Below are 21,348 nucleotides of genomic sequence, written 5' to 3' on the forward strand. Positions count from 1 at the left end.
AACAATAGCACCAGATTTACTGTCACGATTGCAATCTGTGCTGTATCATAGACAGAAGGAGAACTTTTGATAGGTAACACCTCAGTGTTTTTTAAATCTTTTTGGCAAATTATCATTTTCATTATATTTTTGCCTGCCATATAATATTATTATAATGGTATTAAATCACACACACATGCATACGCACACACACAAAGTTTATTAGCCCGCAACAAAAGGGCTGATTTACGTTCCATGCTGAGTACTCCACAATGAAAAGGAAGATACGTTGTTATTTTGCTGAAGGTTAGCACACATTTTAAGAAGGATCATCTGCCAAAGTAGCAGTGATTTTTGAACCTGTATTAAGTTAATAAAATCCGTTGTCTTAGGAATAAAGGTACCGAGAGAAACAATGGGCACCACACGCTACTCAACAGCTCCGAAGTTTCCAAAGTTTGAAGGCGGTAAAGACGCAGATTACAGGGAGGTATTTTTTTCTGGGGTTCAATCACAACTGGCTGTATTTTCCCATTGAAATTAGGTAGACTTTTCTTTTTGACCATAAAATTGTACATTTTCTTCTAGCGTAAAAAAAGCTGCATAAAGCAGATCTGGCAATACCATAATTCATGTTGAGCTCTGATAAGTGCTGAAAAAGATTTACAAACTCACAGCTTGACACTGAGCCCACATGTTGGGTAGAGTGGAGAAAAAGCTCTAGAAATACTACATGGAGCTTCCTGGCAGCAAACAGAGAAACATCAGTCAATTGTTTTTCTTAATTGAAAGCCACCTTGGGACCTTGTTGAAAATAACGTATCTGCCTATCTTCTCTGCTTTTTAAATTACCTGGCTGGGGGAAGTTGCCCTGGGGCCATTCACAATAGGCTTCTTATAGTGCGAGAAAAACACTGAAATTCTCAATTTACCCTTATATGAATTATGGATTCGAAGCACTCTTCATATAGGTAGAAAATGAGAATCATGGCAACACAGACAAACCTACCTAAAGAGGATTCTGGGCATTGTTACCTTCTTTACGCTGGAAAGTACTTTTTTATATTTTTAGAGTATCCTATCCTGCAATTCTTAATCACAGATATAGCCCCCGTCTGGAAAAATTGGGACTACTTGTGTGCGAAATGATTGCTTGCATAATTTAAGCCTGCTACATTCTACTTAAAACTATATTGGCAACACAGTTGGTGCTTGATAGTCTTTGAAATGTTTCAAAGTTTACAGTGGTGCTGCTGGTGTGTTTTGCAGTCGCTGCCGTAAAACATTGCATTGCCACGAAATGTTGCGGAAGCCTGACTTAAATAGCATGCGCTGTGCTCTTCTGATTGCAATCCACTCTGGCGAAAATGAGGCATTACTTGAGATTTTGAACAAAATAGTGACTTGTCAATTCCCGGCAACTTTTTGTTTGTTTGTTTTCTCCCAGTTCCAAAAGGTTTGGCTACGCATATGCTTTTTTTAGGTTAGCTCCAGCTGTAGTATAGTATATAAACACATCTACAGTCTGATATAAAGTACAGTGATGATTAACCGTTATTAGCAATAGCTCTATTTCCACTTTTCTGCACCTTCTCTTGTGTCGCCTGTCGCTATTGACTGTCACTCTTAAAGAAGCGTGGAGTGGTTTGGGCCCATCAAAAACACGTATAAAGGGGTTAAAGATGTACATGGTGAAACCATTTTGGTAGTGGAGGTGTTGTAAATGAGTGGTGGCACGTGCCTTTACCAGCTTCTCCTCCCCGGCGCCTCGGTGCAGGAGGGACTCCTAATTTTGGTCTGCTCCCAGACCTGCCTCTCACCTGACCGAGATCGAGCCAGGACCTCTGCTGGTTACCGCTATGGGAGGCAAAGGCAAATAATCCTCCGATAAACCTAGCTGCAACTTTCCCTACCTGCCTGCAGTAGCTTACTGTCTCCCTCATCTTTACTAGCAGAGTCAATAATTTGTTTGAACAAGTTTTCCATCTAATTATTAACACACTTAAAAGCTATAACTAGCTCTGTATATGTGCAAAACACTTTTTTGAAAGTGCTTGTGTGGATTTAAGGGCTTATTTTATTTTATTTTTTTTTTGTAAAATAAAAATCGGTGTTTTTTCTTGCATCTAGCAAAGGCTATAGTCCTAAATAAAACATGGCTCTGCACAGACATTCAAAGTTTATTTAATTTTCCAACACTTTTGTCTTCACATACCCTATTTGGGATCTTTTTAAAGCAGAGAAATAACATTTTTAGACCTGTGGCAAATCAAATGCCTTAGAGGATTTTCCTCAACCTCTCTCATCTTCCTATAGTGATCAGCGAATGAATGCTTTCAATTCAGAAATGAAAGGCATTTATAAGCAAGGGTTTTTTTAACTTTAAGAGGCGCTGCTGAGCTCCCATTATATTGATATAAACGTAGAAACAAAGATATACTTCAGGCTAAACAAAGGAATCCATGACTTTAACAATGTAAATCAAGAGAAAGGCAAAAAGATTAAAAAAAGGGTACCCTTCATGTTCTGTATGACAGCTCGGAGCGCTCTAGTAGAAGGCTAACCAACTCAGTGAAAAAGAAGAAACTGTGATTGCTATTTAACACTGCAGCTTTTCACAGTAGCTCAGCACAAAGTTATTTAGCACAGGTGTTTCTGTAAGTCTGATACATTGGGAAAATTCGCAAGGTTCTCTGTCTCTCTGGCTCCGTGTCGGCTGGTCTTGTGATGTAGTGCATGGGTTTCTAATAGGAAGTAGAGCAAACAGGCAAACGGACAAGTTCAAAAATAGGAAATAATCTCGAGTTGTGTTCTTGGTTACTAATTTCTGTAATGCATTCCAATAGTGAGGTGAATGACACTGTCATCAAGCAAAAGCAGTGAAAAATGGGAATGAGTTATCGTTCAGATTTAAGCGTGAAACTGAGATCTTATTTTCTCCTTTGATCCAGGCAGCTTTCCTGAATAATGTGGATATCAGTGCTCTTTTTTTGTTATTTTTTTTCTGATAAATATATTCCTACTTCAGTGTGTCTCACTATTTTATTTAGATACGATATATTTCTGCGCATTACATCACTACATTTCAGTCTATGTGTGTTTGCATTTCTATAAGAGATGAAAGGGTATAATTGAATTTCAAAACACCTACAACTCTCAGAAAATTTATTTTTGTTTTAATCCTCAAGTTCTGGCAATATCTAGGTTATACCTTAATTTTTTGGAAGGTCATCCTCTAAGTGATTGACTTCTCACAGTTAATTGTAGGTATTATAAGCCTGGCTGTGATATAGAGCCAGTTCACTCATTCTCAGAAGGGAGCGAGTGACTTACTGGGAATGTTGGTAATTGAAGACCCAAGAACTGAAGACCCTATTTCTGATTTCACACATGCGTACAATTTTTTTCTCAGTTTCTCAAGCTGATCTGGTTGTGTTTTGACTAGTATAGCCAAAGGTAAAAGAAAATCACATTCCTTTTCTAATAGTGTGTTTTTCAAGTAGGTACAAAAGGTTAGAGGTTTGGGTTTGCTTATAAGAGTGAGGGAATCGTTTTTTTCTGATTCTCTAACAAGCTCTTCTCTTCACTCAGTAGAAGATATGGCTTTCTTGTGCTGGTAGGCTTGTAAGTGGTAGGCAACTTTGCTGCTTGTGATTCTTGCCGTGTTAGTCTACATACCGTTCTTACTGACTGTCACTAACAGATCTTTTGTTCCCTGAAATATTCACTCTGTGAATAACTATAACTTTTCCACTCTTTTTGCTCTTGAGCTGATCTCAGTCTTGTGACTGGGAACAGTGCAAGTACGCATCCTCTGAAAGTTGCGTATTGCTTAATGAAGTACCTTGCTGAATCAGGGCTGCCCTACTGCAGTAGATGACAGAAACGCACATAAGAAGCTGTACTGCCAGGTTCTGCTTTGAATGCTTTTCTTTTAATCAAATTTTAGGCTTATTGGCATAGCGGATCATGGTTTTGCAGAACAAACAAAAGCTTTTAGTCTTATTCTTGAAAGTATTTGGAAATGTTAAGGTAGTTGGTTCTGTTTATAGTTCAAACTCACTCATCTCTGCTCATAGACATGAGTAATAGGGAGTCAGCTCTTCCAGTTCTGGTTTAATGAATAAGTGCCCCAAGTCACTACAAAGCAACTTCTTGGTTTCGTTCATCAGACTCAAGAGTCTGATCGCATTCTTACTTATTTTAGTGCAGGAGAACAGTGTGAGGCTTAGGTCATGGGTGGGACTGTACTACATGGTAATACAACGCTTTCAGAAACTAAAGTCCAAAATTCCAGTTTCCTTAAGACTTTCCGTTTTGTCTGGCACTTAAAAACACATCATACTGATGGGATGTTGCTTTTCAGTTGTCAGATGCCATTCACTTCGATGAGAGTGATACTGTATCTGGTATCTATAATAACGTGGTAGGAAAGTGAGGGAAAGTGAAGGTCAGGTGTCAGCAAAGAGGTCCTCTGTTAATAGCTGTTCTGTATCTGTAGTTTCTGGTTTTGGATAAGGACGAGTCTCCTGGCACATACATAGTGCTTGAGTTAAAATGCAATGATGACATCTTTGGACAAGGAGGCCATAATGCGTTTTAAAACATTCTCTTTATTTTCCTGTCATGTGTACTATACATTTATTAGTGACAAGAAGTAGAGCAACAATCATGGTGTTACAGGCTCCAGATAAATATGGCCTTGTGATTATGGTATGGAGGACTAAAAACCCAAATATCCAGCCATTTCTATGCCTGATAATTTTGGGTATTTTTAGCTCCTCTTATATTTAGATTCCTAAGTTCCCAAAAGAGCTGTCACCCCAAACCTGCATTCAGATATATTGCATCATCCCAAAGCTTGTAACAGAAAAGAATATCAGGCTTTCAGACACAGCATATTTAGGAAAGAGGGAGAGAGTCTGCCAAATTCCCCAAAACCACTTCCCAATTCCCCTCACGAATAGCAGGAAATTACTTGTTATCAGTGGGTAATTCAACCACAAATGTTATTGATTATCCAACCTCAATCTTCACAGTTCTCATGGCCAAATATTTTGCAATCATTCTCTCTATTTAAAACCAGAAGATGTGATTTTTATTTCTGAAAAATTGAGTTTTTCAATTTTTCTGCATGCCACATCACATTGTGGCGAATCCCTCCAGATTGTCCAGTTCTACTATATAGTGTGGTAGCCAGAGGCTTGACTGACAGATGTCAAAGTGTACATTACATCATAATACATGAAAAAAGCCTATATTATTCAGTAACTTCAGATACTTTTAAAAATTATACATATTTTAAAAATAATTTATTTGTCTTTTACTGTTTGGTTCATACCAGTCACTCAGATCTATACAAGATGTAGCATTTCTTATTATATCTTTCTAATTCTCATATGTATTTATTAAAAACATGACACAATCGATGTGCAATGTAACTTTTGCTTTTTTGTGAGCTACACAGTCAGATGCTTGAGCAGTTATTCACCCAGTTATTGCTAGCTGACTAAATTCGGTTAGTGTAAGAAATTCAGTGAGTTATGTTCTCTTTTCCCAGAAAAGCTCTCCTTAGACACCTACTGTGAAATAATAATGTGAGATTTTGATTATGTGATATTGTTAAATAACATTTTGAGTAACCTTATACCATTACTACACTATTACTTAGAGTTACACATAAATTTAAAGGCCAATGCTTTTCAGCGCAGTCAGTGCAATTCCAGAATATCTAAAAAAGAAGAAGAAAAAAACAACCTCTAACACTTGAAAACTGGTTTGAAACTATCACTAGAATACAGAGATATGCAAATGTCCATTTTCTGGGTTACAAGAATAGTAAAATTAGGAGATGATATTCTTGGAGTGAAACACAGTCTCCATACTACCTAGACTGTGATTCTGCTTATTATACAACATATCTTGACCTTCCAAATCACAGAAATGTTTAAGAAGGTGTTCGTAGTCCATAAACCATTTAGGAACTGTTCTTGAAATATCCACATTCTTTAATGCTTAGTTGAGTACTGTAAGTACTGTATATACTTTTGAAACTTTTCTTACAAGGCTCTGAATCTTTGAAAACTACAGAGCTCGGCTAGGTGACAACAATGTATTTATCATACACATAAGCGATATCATTCTTACTAAAATGTTAAATAAAAAATTTTTCATGGAAATATTTCAGTTTCTATAGTTGGAAATGTTTATTTTCTTAAATGGATATGATAGCCTTATTCCAAGCCTTTTTAACCATGTATAACTTTTCCTAATGTTTTTGTACAAATAGAGATGGAAAGAGCAAGACCAAAGATGTTATGCGTGTGTTGTTCGCTCCCCGCGTGCAAGGGGAGATGCTAACCATCACATTTTCCTGCCTGCAACACTAAGGCACTTGACACAGCTGGCAGAGTATATGTTCATATCATGGACCAACTCTGATGTTTTGCATTGTTATTAAACAATAGCTGGCATGGTTGTGTAGCAGCAGGATATTACACTTACCGTTCAGCAGACCTGTTGTTATAGAAAGAGACCTCCTGCCTCCTCGCCCCAGGCCAGAAAAACTCTGTGGCAGAGATGGTGTTTTGGATCTCTAGCAGTAGGAGGATTCTTGTGTTGTTGTATTGGCTTTTGGCAAGTTGATGAAATAATGTAAACAGCTCTTTTGGAAAAATGACCACACGTTCTGCATACACAGTATATTGAAAGGTTCTGAGTCAGAGAGAAAAAAAAAAAAAGATCTAGATGAAAGGAACCTGGTAAATATAAGAATGAAAAAACCCATTCAGTAGTGCTGTTTCATCTCTAAGAGATGCTTTATTCAGCAGCGGGTATCAATCCCCACAAGTAACATCTGCTATCAGAGGATTTGCAGGTACACCTTTGTTCACTGCTAACCGAATTTGTGTCAGTATTATAATTCAGCAGATTTCTGCTTTTCACTCAAACCAGGATTAGCATTGACTTGGGCTGGAGGGCATTCAAGCTGCTGTTCTTCTTTTAGCTATATTTCTCTGTAAACATCTAATTGTTTCAAAAAGTGATGTACAGTATGCAAAAACCTGAATTCAATGCAAATAAGTCTGTGCGGCTCTAAAGTTAACAGGTGTTCTCATTAGTGTAAGTAGACAAGGAACGATTCTTGAATGTTTTATAAACACTTATGGCCAAATACGTTACTATAAGTATAAAGATACTTATAGCACCATCTCTTTTTCTTATTGTGCAATCTCAGCACTTATTAATAGGAGACGTGTCAGTAAATGAAATACTCAAAACCAGTACTGGCTTCTGCCTGCAAATGATGTAGCTGTAAAATGCTCTGCTACTGATGAATACATTTCTGGCTAAAATAAGAATCAAAGGAATGAAGTCTTTACACATAACATATATATTTTAAATATATATCTTTGACTATACTGAAAGTAGAACATACATTCTCCTTTTGATTTTATTTTTTGTTTGTTACAAGGACTTATCATGTTGAATCTCACTCACATATATCATAAAGTGTGATAACGTGCATATAAATTGGACAGGAGGATCATTCATCACTAGCTCTTTCCTGGCTGGTAAAACTAAGAAAGACGGGACTTCTCTAAGAAACTATTGCCAATATCGCTGTATGTGGCTGTGTAATATATGGCTTCGGTTTGCAAAGGCAGTAACAATAAAATGCTACCCCAAGGAGAAAAGTAGCTTGCAGTAGGTGTTCAGACATTGCCTTCAGTCTTCATCTGCGGACAAAATCGTTTGTTCCCAATTTCCCACTACGCACAGACTGGTCTTAACTACTCTCTCTCGCCTCTCTGTTTTGAGCCAGTTTTGGCTCTTCTTTCTCGCTTCGCCAGGCTACGGCGACTGCCTTCTCCCTGCTTTTGGCTGAATGACCAGCAGACCGAAGCCTCCCACACTCGTGCGCGGGCGGCACGGCGACGGGGCTTGGCGGGGAGGCGCGGCGGTGGCAGGAGGTGTGCAGGGCCCTGGAGCGTTTTAGGGTAGAAAGTATGATCTTGTTTGGACAGGGCACTCATTTGATCTTATTTCTAATCCGCTTCCGGTCCCTTGCTAACCTGAAGGGTGAGGGGGTTTGGGTGGCTCAGCTGGGACATCGCAGCTGCCTTGCCCACGGGAAAAGGAAAAAGATGCACACAGAATTATTGTGAGAGTCCAGACTGCTTTTGCTACAGGCCTCAAAGTTTAACTTTGCTTGGAGGTTTAACTAAATGCATTTAGGAACCTTGTTTGCATTTCCTCACCATCCTCTGAAGGAAAGTCCTGTTTCCAGAGCCCAGTCCGAGCAGCCAGCCTGTGCCTCATGCAGGGGATAAAACCAGCATAGCAGATTAGCAGGAGATACTTTCTCCCAGTTCGTTCCTTGGAATATTTAGCAGAAAACACTTTCTCTTCCATTCCTTTCCCTTCCCTCAAACGACATGTGTTTTCTTCCCACACTTTCAAGGGAAGGAAAAGACAAGACCTGGACAGGGAGTGAAAAAAGGGAGAATGACAACTCGTTCCTTCAAAATAAGTAAAAGCATCGCCTGTGCCCACAGGTACAGCCCCAAACCTTTCTCCCTCCGGGGGGTCTATTTAGACTCTGTATTTAGTCCGAACTCCTTTTCTTGACCACTGAGGAGTTTTGACCTGTCCAGGCCTAATCAGCTTAAATCATGACCTCCTGTGTGTCTGATATCTTCCGCAGAAGGTAAAATAAATTCTGCATCTGAGATTCTTCACAGCCAAGAAGGAAGGGAGAAGGGTGCAAAGAGAAGACCTGATTCTCTCCTCCCTGATATTAATGTAATTCAATAGGATTGCACAGCAGAAGGGAAACGTTACACTCATTTTTTTTTTCTGAACAGAGCCAGAGTTCATTATTTCATTATTATATTATGTTGAAGAATTCTGTCCTAAGAAATTACCAGGAGAAAATTATTTAGGTACAATTTCATTAAAAAACTGTTCTTTCTTGGAAGTTTGACCCCAGACTTCAGAGTGTTAAATCCACTTCAGATCCATTTGTGTATTTACCCCAAACATTACGTTAACTCCTTTAAAAAGCAAATTACTTGTATGAGCAGGTTGTTTTGATATGATGAACCCGTGAAGGTTTCCAGAGAAAGGACAAACAAATCAGTCATACCGTAACACACTGAAGACGTATCTTGTAAACATCTGGCAGCGATTGCTCTTACAATTGCTAATACTGAGGAAGTTGTGAAAATGAAGGATCTATTTGTTGCCTTTTTGCAATGCTTGGTTTTCACAGTAATTTTTACAGAGTCAGAAGAAACAGGGTAATTATAACATAAGGTTCAACATCTTTAGATATGTAGAACATTTTCTGTTGCTTAAAACAAATATTCCCAGAGAAAGTATAAAACATTTTTCTGACTTGCAAAGTTTTTGCAGTCTATCATTTAAATTACTTAAATAAAGGGAGCTTTACTACTCCCAAAAGCTGAGAATATAACACCCGCCATGCATATTAGCTTGATCTTTTTGACAGACCAGAAAAGTGTTTGTGTGTGCCAATTAAAACAAAAATGGATCCCCAGTGGCTTGTTCCTCACACAACTTCTGAAGACTGCTATCATTGTATGCCGGGGTAACCCTGGATAAGGCGGCTATCCAAAGTAAACAAACTTTTCAAAACTTTCATGACAGATGGGGGTTACAAATGCATTTTAATAAGAGAGTTGCCAAAGCAACTTTTTTGCAATCAGCATATATTTACTTAACATCTAGCAACATTGGGAACACAAGACAGATACTTTCTCACAAAATGTTTTAACAAATATCATTTTTTTGGAGAGATTGGTTGAAGACCTTTTCTTTCAAGCTGATATTTCCCCCTCACTTCAGTGTTAACTTTGCTCTACATCCAAAGGACTGTTAGATTGGTAAAGCCAGACTGGAATATGAGACAGACAATCTGCTTGATAATGAGATTTCTTTGGTAGTCATAAACATCTTAGAGTCCTTTAAGCAATTTAACTATCAGCATAACCATGACTACCTCCATAGGCTGAATCATATAATGGATATGTGATGCAATATAGATATAATGCAGCTGAATAGTGATCCTTTTGTTTTCTTATATTTGCATTTCTTGAAAATCCTACTTTCAGCTCACTACATTACAGCATAGAGAGATATTTTATTTATCCTTTCTGCTGCTCACTCATTCAGCATAAACGCATCCAAGAGACTGGATTATCTGTGAGAAAGAATTTGAGATCAACTTCCAGAAATGCAGTTTGACTTTTGACATGTTTTTAAAAACTTGCATGTCTCTGTCCCTGTTTAATTCAAGTCAATTAATTAAACCACTAAGGAGTACAGTGGCTCCCAACCTTAATTAATTGTACTTCTACTATGGGTGTGGACATATGGGTATCTACATTTAATGCATTTATTCTTAAGCTATATTATATTCTAATATATATTTTTAAAAAGAGCATTAAAAGAGACAAAGAAAGAAAATTCCTAGTCTTTCTCTTTCTTTTCCTTTTTTTTTGCAAGGGTGTTAAATCGTAGCATTTTTACCAGCCTTTCTTGTGGAGGAGCATGTATGTATATTTAAATTCATAGCTCCTGCATGCGCGTAGATTGCTGTCCCCTACAATGTTACGTACGGATGCCCTGCATGGGAGCCACCCCTGTGACTCCGTGACCCTCTCGCCACCTTTCCTTCCCAGCCTTGGTGGCTGCCATGCAGATGGAGAGTGGCGTGTCCGCTGTTACGTGGGCTGGGGGACTGGACCCCATTCTGCAAAAGTATCTGAGGAAAATTGAAGAAAAAGCCTCGAATCCTCTTCACTGTGGGAATCAGGATCATTAACATGATCAGACAGAAAACTTGTAGGAGAGCAAGGTTAGACGAAGGGAGCAGTGGGAAGGGGGAAGAGTGTTAGCTTTTGAGCTAGAAATGCTCCAGCGACTCTCTTTTTTTTTTTTTTTTCTTTCTACATATATCAAGGGCAGCAAGCCCAATACACAGTGCAACAAGAGGAACACATTTTATTGAATTTCTGCACGCAGAGGTATCTGTCAATCCAAGTTTAAATCACTTAGTGTTCACCACAGGCTCTGGAAGTCCCAAGTGACATCAAAATGTAGGTTTTCTGCACTGTGGATTAGCGTCTGTGTAGGGTTTCCATGGTCCAGAAGTGTCATGAAGTAAAGCTTCATATAACCTACCCCCGCGGTCTAGCGTTTTTTTCAGAATGTCCCGCAGTCAGAGGGAGTTGAACAAAGGCTTGTTTCAGTATTTGGCTGAAATAAGAACTGTACGGCAGTTTCCTGGTGGCCCTGCGTGAGCCATACGTAGCTTTTTGAGCCGCTCGTTTCGTTCTCCGCAATTGCAGAGAAGGGACTGTGAAAGGTTTTTGCTGCAGTTCTCTTTCCCCCGCAGGATTTTTCACTTCCTATGTTAAGGTTTGTGCTTGGCATTGTCTGAAAATAGTTCATCACTGCAAATAATAGCTGTAGTCACAAGAGATGCAGAAGTACACTTTGAAGTGAGTGAATCAATAGTAGGGTTTTGTATTTTTGTTTTGCTGTGTGAATTTCTCCTGCTGTCCCATATCGCTGTAGAGTGCCTATCAGTAGGAACGCTAAAATTGCCTCCATTCCTGTTATGCAGCTAAAACAAATATAAGAAACAAATGCATCTATAGAAAAGCTTATTGGTAAAGAACTAGAGGGATACCACGAAGGATGCCTTTCTCACAGTAATGCAATAGCTCCCAGCCCAAAGCTAGCAAGAAGACTATGGACAAAAGGCCCTGGGAATTGGGCTTGTTCCGTGACGCTTCTCTGTCTCTGATCTCCTGTTTTCTGTTGGCATAGGTATAATAGAAAAGGGAGGAGTCCATGAGACATGTTTTGAAAGGTGATCCCGATGATCTGCAAAGCTTTAGGAAGTGCTGGAGGAATGCAGGCGTACTTGGCGCATAACGTGTCCCAAAGTGCAACTTAGCACAGGAAAAGAAAACATGATTCATAGGAATTTTAGGGACTATTGGTCCTGAGTAGGACATAAAGTATATTTATATATTATTAAATTGTAATGGTATTAATTAGCTATAGTCTCCTCTTTTTGTTTAATAACATAGGATCTTGTTGCGTACAGCCTTGGTGCAGCACTATGGTGACGTGCAAAAGAAGTTCACCCCTTCATTTGCAGCTTCATAAGGTGACAAGAGAAATCCTTAATAAGCCACAACGAAAATATTGCAAAAAACGTTTCACACTCCCCACCTCCCCGCCCTTTACACACTATGTTGGCCGCCTAACAGTATATTGAATTTAACGCACATTTACCTGGGGTGAACCTATATTTTCAGATGATCAATGTTTAACAGCAGGACTGTGCTCTAGTTGATTGAGTAGCTACCACATGAGAGGATCTAGCTTTTTAAGTGATTTTCCCAAGGTAGTACGGTAAGAAAGGGAAAATCCTGGAATCCTGATTCCACTGCAACCAGCCGGAAGGACAAACCCTTTAAAAATAGGAGGGTTAATGTCCATTGCCACTCCTCGTGGGTATTTATGGTTGACACCAGCATCGTAATTCTGCATAGTAAGGTAATGTTAGTTCCAGGCTGTAGCCCTTGCAAAAATGATCTGCAAAGAGAGGGATTTCAGGAAATATTTAAATAAAGGACCTGGCACAGTGGAGACTGGCAGCTCTACACTTAGAGAACTTTTTTTTTTTTTCAGATTTGTCTTTCATTTTTTCTCCAGTCTCTCTGTTTATTTCAGCAATGCCTGATACAGGGATGGTGCGTTAGCACGCCTTAATATTGAACAATTTATGCTTGTTGTTAGTTATACATCATTTAGGGCTGTGATCATAAATTGTTCAATCACAAGGTTTAGTCAAAGCTAGCATTCTTTACTGATGTCTTTTCCCAAGGGTGTTGAAAATTCGATTGTTCAAAGTGCAAATATGGTTTAGCAATCCCTTCCAAGAACCATTTATCAGAAATCCTAAGGAGGTAATATATAAAAGTGGGCTAGGAAACCTGCACATTAAATGGGATTTACCAGCCAAAGCCTTTGGAACTGCTTTCCTGTGAATGACTGGAATGGAGCAGAACAAAGTCAATTACTGACTGTAATTAAGGAGTGGATGCATTTAAACTGTAGAGAGCAGTAGCAGTCTTCTTGAAACTGTCTAGTTACTCTGAAGATTAGTCTGAAGAAAGAAAGAAAAGGACTTGAACTATATCTTACAGAAAGTATATTTTAAATGAATTCTCTTCCCTCTACGCTATGATCTGTTTTTACAGATTTGCTCATAAAACACTGATAATATATGATTATCAAAATAACACATTCAGACAAAGAAACTTTCAACATATATTTTTGCTTTGGTCTTGTTAGCAATGGAGTATCTCTTTTGCATATCATACAGTACAAATGTTTATGCAGTGCTGAATACCAGTGCTGAATACTTGTATTTTAATAAAGCCTGAATTTACTGAACGGAAGACTGAACTATGCTGTGTCCTTCTTAAGCCTTCAAAATACAGTAAATCTAATTATATATGTTGCCCTTACTTTGAAAATATTATTCCTTTTTACAATTTTAATAATGATTTGTTTATGCTGGAAGAGAGGCATTCGATTGAATTGTTCCCTGTGTTTAGTCTAATTCATATCTGCATGTGTATATTACGAAATCGTGATATAAAGTAATACATTTAGAACCCCCAAACTTTCAGTGTGATGCGGGCAAAGAACGGGAGGTCAGACCTGTTAGCTAGTTACCTCAAGTTGAATTTTTTTCTTTTTTTTTGATAAAGATGATGGCAAGCGTGTGAGGTAGCGGCGGTTAACGTTAGGGCTATGGACTCACGGCCCGTGCCATGAAAGGGAATTAAAATTTTCCAAGCAATTCCTCCAAGCCCACGGCGAAGGGAGTGAGGCACGGCGGCGGGCTGCGCAGGGCCAGGGCCAGGGGCAGAGCAGCGGGGTCCCGAGCCCGCCGCTGGGCGCCCTTCCCGCCCTGCCCGTAGCGCTCGGACAGGGTGTCTCCCCTGGAACCGTACCGACAGGGTTTTCCTTAGGGCTGATGCCTTTGGAATCGTTCCTTACAGGCGTTTCCTCAATAACGGGAGGGTTGTAGGACACTTAATAAAACATTAAGCTGTTTTGTCTGCGGGTTTTTTTTCCTTTTTCCTGGTAGTATTTCAGTTTAAAGGACGACGGGCAGCACATATCTGTGGTTACCTTTATGCTTTAGTAAAACCTCTTGACGTGGGTAGGGTATAGTGCACCAGCAGCACTTGAGGTGCCTTGCTTTAAAGAAATAACTGTGCCAGCTCTTCACGGCTTTGCTCTGCTTTTGCTCACTCCTTGTTCAGACAGAAACCTTCGCCGTCGGGGGCGTTCTGCTGGTCGCGGAGAAAGACCTGAGAAGCCGTAGGTCTTGGTGCTGAGGTCCCCTTCGAGGAGCAGCCTGATGGACAGATTTGCTCCAACCCCTTCCAGAAGTAAAGCTTTTGCTTCGGAGCCCGGCTGCTTCGGCGCGCGGGTGGAACGAGCTCCTGCCTCTTGCAAACCGTCGCGGCGACGTAACCCTCCGCTTGCTCCTCTGCGCCTCCCCGTCGCTGCCGTGCGCTGGCTTGTGCTCTGCCGCCGCGTCTGCCGGGGCTTCGCTTGAATTGTCTTGGGGCGAAGCACTGCCCAGCTCTGTGCCTCGGTTTTGCCATCTGTAAAATGGTAATTTTGACCTGCTTTATGAAATGCTTGGAGATTTGCTGTGGTGAAAAGTTACATTAAAAAAAAGGGATGTATCATTATTCTCACAGCAGTTTGCAGAAGTTGAGGCCAGCAGGATCTGCATGCATATTTCCACCAAATATTGTTAGGCAGTGGAACAGCATTGTCAGGGGAATGAATATTCTTTTGATAAATATTTCCAGGGAGTAGGTCAAAAATGTAAATCGACTTCAATTCAGACAAACTAGGGATTTTTTTCACGATAAATGGGCTCTTAATTACTTTGCTACAGCCATCTTTGATGGTAATTTTTAGTATGAACAACAGTTATGTTACTAATTTTTACCAAAGCAATTGGAAGTGGACTCTGGAATCACAGGTATATGACATACATATAAGTTCAGGGATAACGGAATCAAATATATAGCTAATAATAATATCAAATTAAAAAGGAAAACCTAAACTAGCAGGACGTTTGCAATTAATTCTCCCAGCACATTCATTTCTTTTCATTTGAACTGCCTATCTTAACTCCGAGCCTCCCGGCTTTTCCGAACTTTTGTCACAATATCATTATTTTTGCGCTCTTTGTATTCGATAGTTACTTCGCTAAGACCATACCTTATTTGTTGTGACATCCCCTAACCAGTTTCCCGACAGAGGTCGAAGACGACATGGTAACTCGGGTGCTCCAGGAGATAATAATGGGTACAAAGGGGAGCGTTTTGGTGCCTACTGGGCAAGATCAAACGAAATCCTCTCTCCCGTGTGCTTTGCTCACCTGTCGTTCCCCCTGCCCTCCCCGCAGATCACCACGGTATCGGGAAATGAGTTCCTTCTGCAGTCGGATATTGACTTCCTCATATTGGATTGGTTCCACGCTATCAAAAATGCAATTGACAGATTGGTATGTATTTGTTTTGGCTGTTACCTTTATTAATTAAGATGTAGCAATTTAAACTTCATTTGCTCAGGCATCTCTACAGGTTTTAGACAGTCAGAAGCTAGCAGCTAGCTAGACGTTCCTTTATCTGAAGGATATATAAATATGCATGCAAATCTAAAAATGTCAGATAAACAAGGTTGTTCAACTAAAATGCCATTTGATTCGTGTCTTAAAACAGAATGCTGCATTTATTTCTCTGAAATAATAAGGACATCGGTTTACTGAGGGTTGTAAAAGCACACAAGCACTTAATAACTAATGAATTTTTGCATTTTCTGTTTATGCAGCCTACAGTATATAATCTTCAATAGAACAGTAGAATAGAACAGTAGTAGAATAATACATTTGAGCCTTTTATGAATTTTTGTATTACTTATTCACAAGAATAACACTAGCAAATAATATTCCTTTGTAACTGATTGCTGTTATTCTCCCAGGAAGGCTGGGGGTTTTCTACTAGAAGTAAGCAGGGCTGCCTTTTATTAAAACAGTTTTTAATTACCAAAACAGATTCAGCTGTAGCTTTTTCTTTCCTTTTTGCCACTCTCAGTACAAATTCCAAATGTCTTCCTTCTATCTCTGCCTGATCCAAGAACATGTTTCTATAGGGCACTGACTTTCCTTGTTCACTGCAGAATCTGGTGAGAGAAAAATATCCCCATTTCTTGCATTTTTCAGGGGTTTTGCTGCGATGTAGTTGACAGAGCTGGCAGAGTGAGTCTCTGCGGCATCTTGGAAAGGGTTAATTTGAACAGGGCTACTGTTTCCTTAAAGAGCTACAAACATTATATTACCCTTAGGCTATAATCAGCCAAGGAAAGTTTGATCTGATGATGTATGTCTTCATATTGTGCATTTCATTGGATACGTGTGGATATTGATATCCTACTGAAGATTTTGGGGTGGAGTTTTCCGTGGAGACTCAGAGCACTTTTTTTGCACGCTGTTCAGCCAAACATCTAATAGACTTGGTTATTTTTTAGTGCAACTCTGCAAGAGGTAAAAGCCGGGCTTGGGCAGCTGTGAAGAGCATAGCAAGCCAAAGCGGGAACTGCTCGCAGTCCAGAACCAGGCTTTTACATTTTAAAATATAATTACAGTAGCACTAACTCCCAGGGCAGGTTGCCCCAGATGCAGTTTTGTTTTTGCACAGGACCAAATATCATCAAATAGCAGTCAGTGAGGCGTACATAGATGTCAGCTACTTCAGTTTTAAAGCTTCACATGGGCGTGCAGGGAGGCCTTGCAGCTTCGCAGGCCTTTGGGAGGGCTACGTCTTACCTGATCCAAGTCCTCGGCAACATAGGTGTGATCAGCCAAAATAGTATCTCCTTTTTTTCTTTTCTACTTTTTTTTCTGCTTTTGTGAGGAATTGAGATCATTAATGGCCCCTGATTGTTGCTTTATATGTCAGTGAATTAGAGCAATAGGGAAGTCCTGCATTCTTTCCTAAATTTACATCAACACAATTCTACCCACAGTCTGCAACACTATTTGAAACGCTTGTAACTGAAAGAATATTTACTGTAAATGTCTAAAACAAGAAGGCAACTTAAGCAACCTTCCTCTTTGCAATAATTAGGAAAAAGCCAGTGCAATGTGGAAATCATTTCGGTCTCTGAGGCCTAAAGAAGTAGGCCTTTGGTTTTCCTAACTTAGGTGGGAATTTATCTGAGAAATCAAGATCAGTCTCTAAGTGGCATAAAAGATCCGCCATATGAGGAACAAATTTTGCATTACACTTTCCTTAAATTATATACTCACTGCATCACTTGCTGTATGCATTTCTGAATCAGTTTCTGATTCTATACTGGCATTCTGTAATTTCTTATTTCATTCTTACATATAATAATTTTATTACAAACATATACATATATATATGTTCTTTTTGCAGCCCAAAGAACAGAGTTGTACATCGAGAAATTTGGAGTTCAAACTCAGAAGATCGTCCAGCATCGAATTACTGAATAGCTTAGATACTGAATCCAAAGAACCAAAGGCTGAACACAGAAAATCTTTAAGTAAGGTTTTTTACTGATTCTTCCTTGTTTTTTAAAAATAAACTTGCCATTATGGGTAAGATAATTTTTATTGCATACAGAATGTAAGGAAGATCACTGAGAATTTTAAAGCTGAATGTCTTCTGTGCTGATATACATAACTTGCATTTAAGTATAGACAGTTACTAGCTCCATACTTTTAAAGGGTGACATTCTCTCCTAAGCAAAATAAATTTGTTTAGGAGCAAAGGCTTATTCAAGCCATTTATTTTTAAAAATAAGCAACATGAGTCCTATGCTAATGTTCTATTGCAGTGGCTTTGTTTCCATTTTAGTAAAATGCCTCAAATTGCTTGAGTGATTCTTTCTGTTATATATTTATACAGTGAATTACTTAATGATCTGGCATATCCTCTGGAATGAACAACCTATAAAGTCATGGAAGTTAAATTCCAGGGATCAAAGTTGATTTTTGTCAGTAAGATTAGAAAAGAAAGTGATCTAAAACTAAATAGTGTTGTGTTCTAGTCCACTGAGACTTTGCTTTCCCAGTTTGTGCTGAGGTGTTCATGATACTGTGGGCACAAGACGCGGGAGCGGGTGGTGACCCTGAATCACTCGCTCAGCATTTTTTAGTTTTCACGCTCCCTCTTGTATCTTTGTTTTTCTTCTTTGTTCAGCAGGAGATTCACATAATGCTTCTAACGTAGCTGCCGTGACAGCTTTAGACCCTACCTATAGGTAGTGGAGTGCTGTGTAGGAATTTGCCTGCAAACATTTTACTGTAGGATCGAAGCCTTAGATGTTAAAGAAATAGTTGCATTCAAAAGACCCAACACAGCTATTTTTGATGATAATTATCCACATAATCACAAATGTATGCACACACGTGTGCGCATGTGCGCGCACGCGCACACACACACACACACACACAAATACAGAGATTCATTAGATAGACAATTTTTGCAGACCAGAGCTTTTTGTTGTTCTTATTTCCCTCTTATCTTGGAGATTTTTTTTTAAGGGTTTTCTTTCTACAATAAAATATAAAGTAGCCTGGATGTAGCTTGTGAAAAATTGTCCCAATGTCTTCATACTGTGTGTTACACTGTGTTTCTCAGAGCAAGAAGAATAAGACTGAGGGAATGGTAAGTTTGAGGGCCTGATTCTGTTCCTATTGCAATTACTAGCAAAATGCCCATTAGCTGTCTCATCACTTGGGGAATTTTTATTTATTTATTTATTTATTTTGACTTCTCAAATATCTTTAATTGATAATTTATCAGACAAAACAGAAAGAAGTGCACACGAGCAGTTTCATAGACTTAGTCTACATTTCTTTTCAAACCTTAGAGAATTGTGAATAACCTCTGTTTTGTTAAAGGCTATTTAAACTACTAAAAAATGTGAAAATATCTGCTGTGAAATCTCACTGAATCGAAGCTCGTATTTAAACACTGTAGATTGGATTGCTTCTGAAATATGTATTCAGAACTTTTTTTGGCCCCTTGAGATCAAGTAATTATGTGGAATTAGAAAAATCATATTATTCACTTACTTATTAGTAGTCTAAGCACAAACTGTATTGTCAGTTTTCTGCCTTTGGCTTTCTGTGCCCTTAATGTTCACACAAGTATCGTAGCCAGAATTATCGGCAGCTAGAGCCAAAATTGCTTTAAAAAGGCATGAGAACTGGTAATGACACATTGTTAGCAGTTAACAGGTGGTCGTTTCATTGTCCAGTTTGACTGCAGAGCACAGAGAAGATATGTGCAATATCTGCAAGTGTGTTTATAAAGTTATTACAAAGTTTAACGATTTTATAATTTCGTAGTGCTCTTATATTACTGACTGCTGCCAATGTCAAATCCAGACAAAGGAGATTTTAAAAAGTTGGCTTAAATCTCGTTCAGTTTAACACAGACGAAAGGCAACTGTGTGTTAGCAGGCCATCGCCACCCCCTGATAATCTTTAATGAAATATTCAGACAGTTCAGATTCATTTGTATGTTCCTTCTGTACACTTTAAGGGCTGTAAAAATATTCTGGAATTTTGGATGAGACACTATTGTTTTTTTAGCAGCACGAGTGCATAGAGGACAGGTATATTCCACCCAAAGTGTTCCAGTAATTTACTCTTTAATTTAAAACTGGGGAGACTGCCTCTAGAGACTGAGTTGCAGGAATTTAGTTTTTATGCTTAATCCTAATTGCCTTTGCTTAGATTACAAGGATAAATGGTAATCCTCCGTGATTCTTTTTGAGTTCTAGGCACTGATTTCTTTGGAAATTGGGCTCAAACTGCCAGACTCAATTTACAGAATGCACAGAGTGTCCATCTTCTTGGTCATGCAGCTTTTCAGTGACCTCTCATCCAGTTTGGATTCAACTCAGATTTTACTTGAAGTTTTCTTGAGCTAAGAAATAGCCAAGGAAGGCCTTGGGAAACATTATCAGTAATATCTAAAATATCTGTGATCCTCCTTTCAAATATGTGGGAAAAGATTACTCTTTATTTTATGATGCCAACTATTTCAGTGATTTAATTTATGCAGCTAATGCTTACTCAGAAAGAGCATTTTTTTCACTCTAGCAGACTCCTGCATTAGAGGACGTACACTTTTGGTGCAAGGAACGTGCCCTGCAAAACCAGTCCTTTTGATGTGAAGAAGTCTTGTCCCAGCCAGACAGATTTCATAATTCCAGATAATTTCATTATCATTCAGATTGTAGTCTTTTTCCTAAGGCTGCCCCCAAAATCTTGACTTAGTACTGGTTGCAATTGTGCCTGTTGGTAAGTGGTCTGCCAAGTTAATTTTAGGCTAAATGGAAACAGTGTGCCTGGGTTAGACTGAAAGTAGAGATGCTGTCGCTGCTCATGGGACACAGGGAAAGTCTCTCTACATCGCAAGGATTCCCAAGAACCGTTCAGCTCTCCAAAAAAACAAGACTTTATTGTGTATACGGGCTATAGGAACCATCAGGATAGTAATGTCTGCAGCCAATAAAGCCAACTTCACGCTTTCCACTCAGCTCGGGGTGGCTTTTTCCGCACATGGTGGCTTTGTGGCATGCGTTTTGGTCCTTCTCTCGGAGCCTGTGCACTCAGCAGTGACCTCTTGTGGAAAAGACTGCGCTCGAGGAGCTATCGATTGTCGGAGGGGATCAATTCCCCTTCTCCTCCCCCTTTTCCGAGCGGGAACAAACGGCTTCGCAGTAGGAAGAGTGCCCTTTGGCTACTGTATCAATCTGAGGGCTGCTCTTGTCAAAATGCACAATCACAAGCTTGATAATGCAATACATTCCAAAAGCACTATATTTCCAACCTGTTCTCCATCATTCCCTTATGGCGTCACATTTACTCAGTTCATCACATTCTTATTAATATTTTAGGTTTCCTTGAAAGTGATGGAATTCTATTTTTATTACAAAAGCAACAAGAATAAATACTAATTGTTGTCAGTTATTTCCTTATGTAGTGGGAACAGTAATCTGTTCCGCAGCCTTAGGTTGCCAAAGCAAAATAATTAAATATTTTAGACATTTAAAAAATCTGTGATATTAGATAAATGCAATTTGATCTCCTTGTTTTGCCATATAAAAGCTGGAACTGGCTGAATTGATAAGATTGAATTGCATTATTTTTATTGTTTCTACTTGCACATTTTTCTCTTATCTGCAAGA

The 21,348-nt window shown here is 39.1% G+C and overlaps 1 protein-coding gene across 2 annotated transcripts in view; it reads left to right on the plus strand.

Moving 5' to 3' along the window:
* ARHGAP15 (Rho GTPase activating protein 15) overlaps nt 1–21,348 on the plus strand; it is a 343,348-nt gene that overhangs the window by 162,737 nt on the left and 159,263 nt on the right. For both annotated transcript variants that reach the window (XM_067298597.1, XM_013959737.2), the window contains exons 7-8: nt 15,527–15,625; nt 17,559–17,685. In XM_067298597.1, coding sequence (XP_067154698.1) covers nt 15,527–15,625; nt 17,559–17,685 — 226 coding nt within the window. The remainder of the gene's footprint in view (nt 1–15,526; nt 15,626–17,558; nt 17,686–21,348) is intronic.

The sequence above is a fragment of the Apteryx mantelli genome, chromosome 6, assembly GCF_036417845.1.
Source record: "Apteryx mantelli isolate bAptMan1 chromosome 6, bAptMan1.hap1, whole genome shotgun sequence".
NCBI classification, from domain to species: Eukaryota; Metazoa; Chordata; class Aves; order Apterygiformes; family Apterygidae; genus Apteryx; species Apteryx mantelli.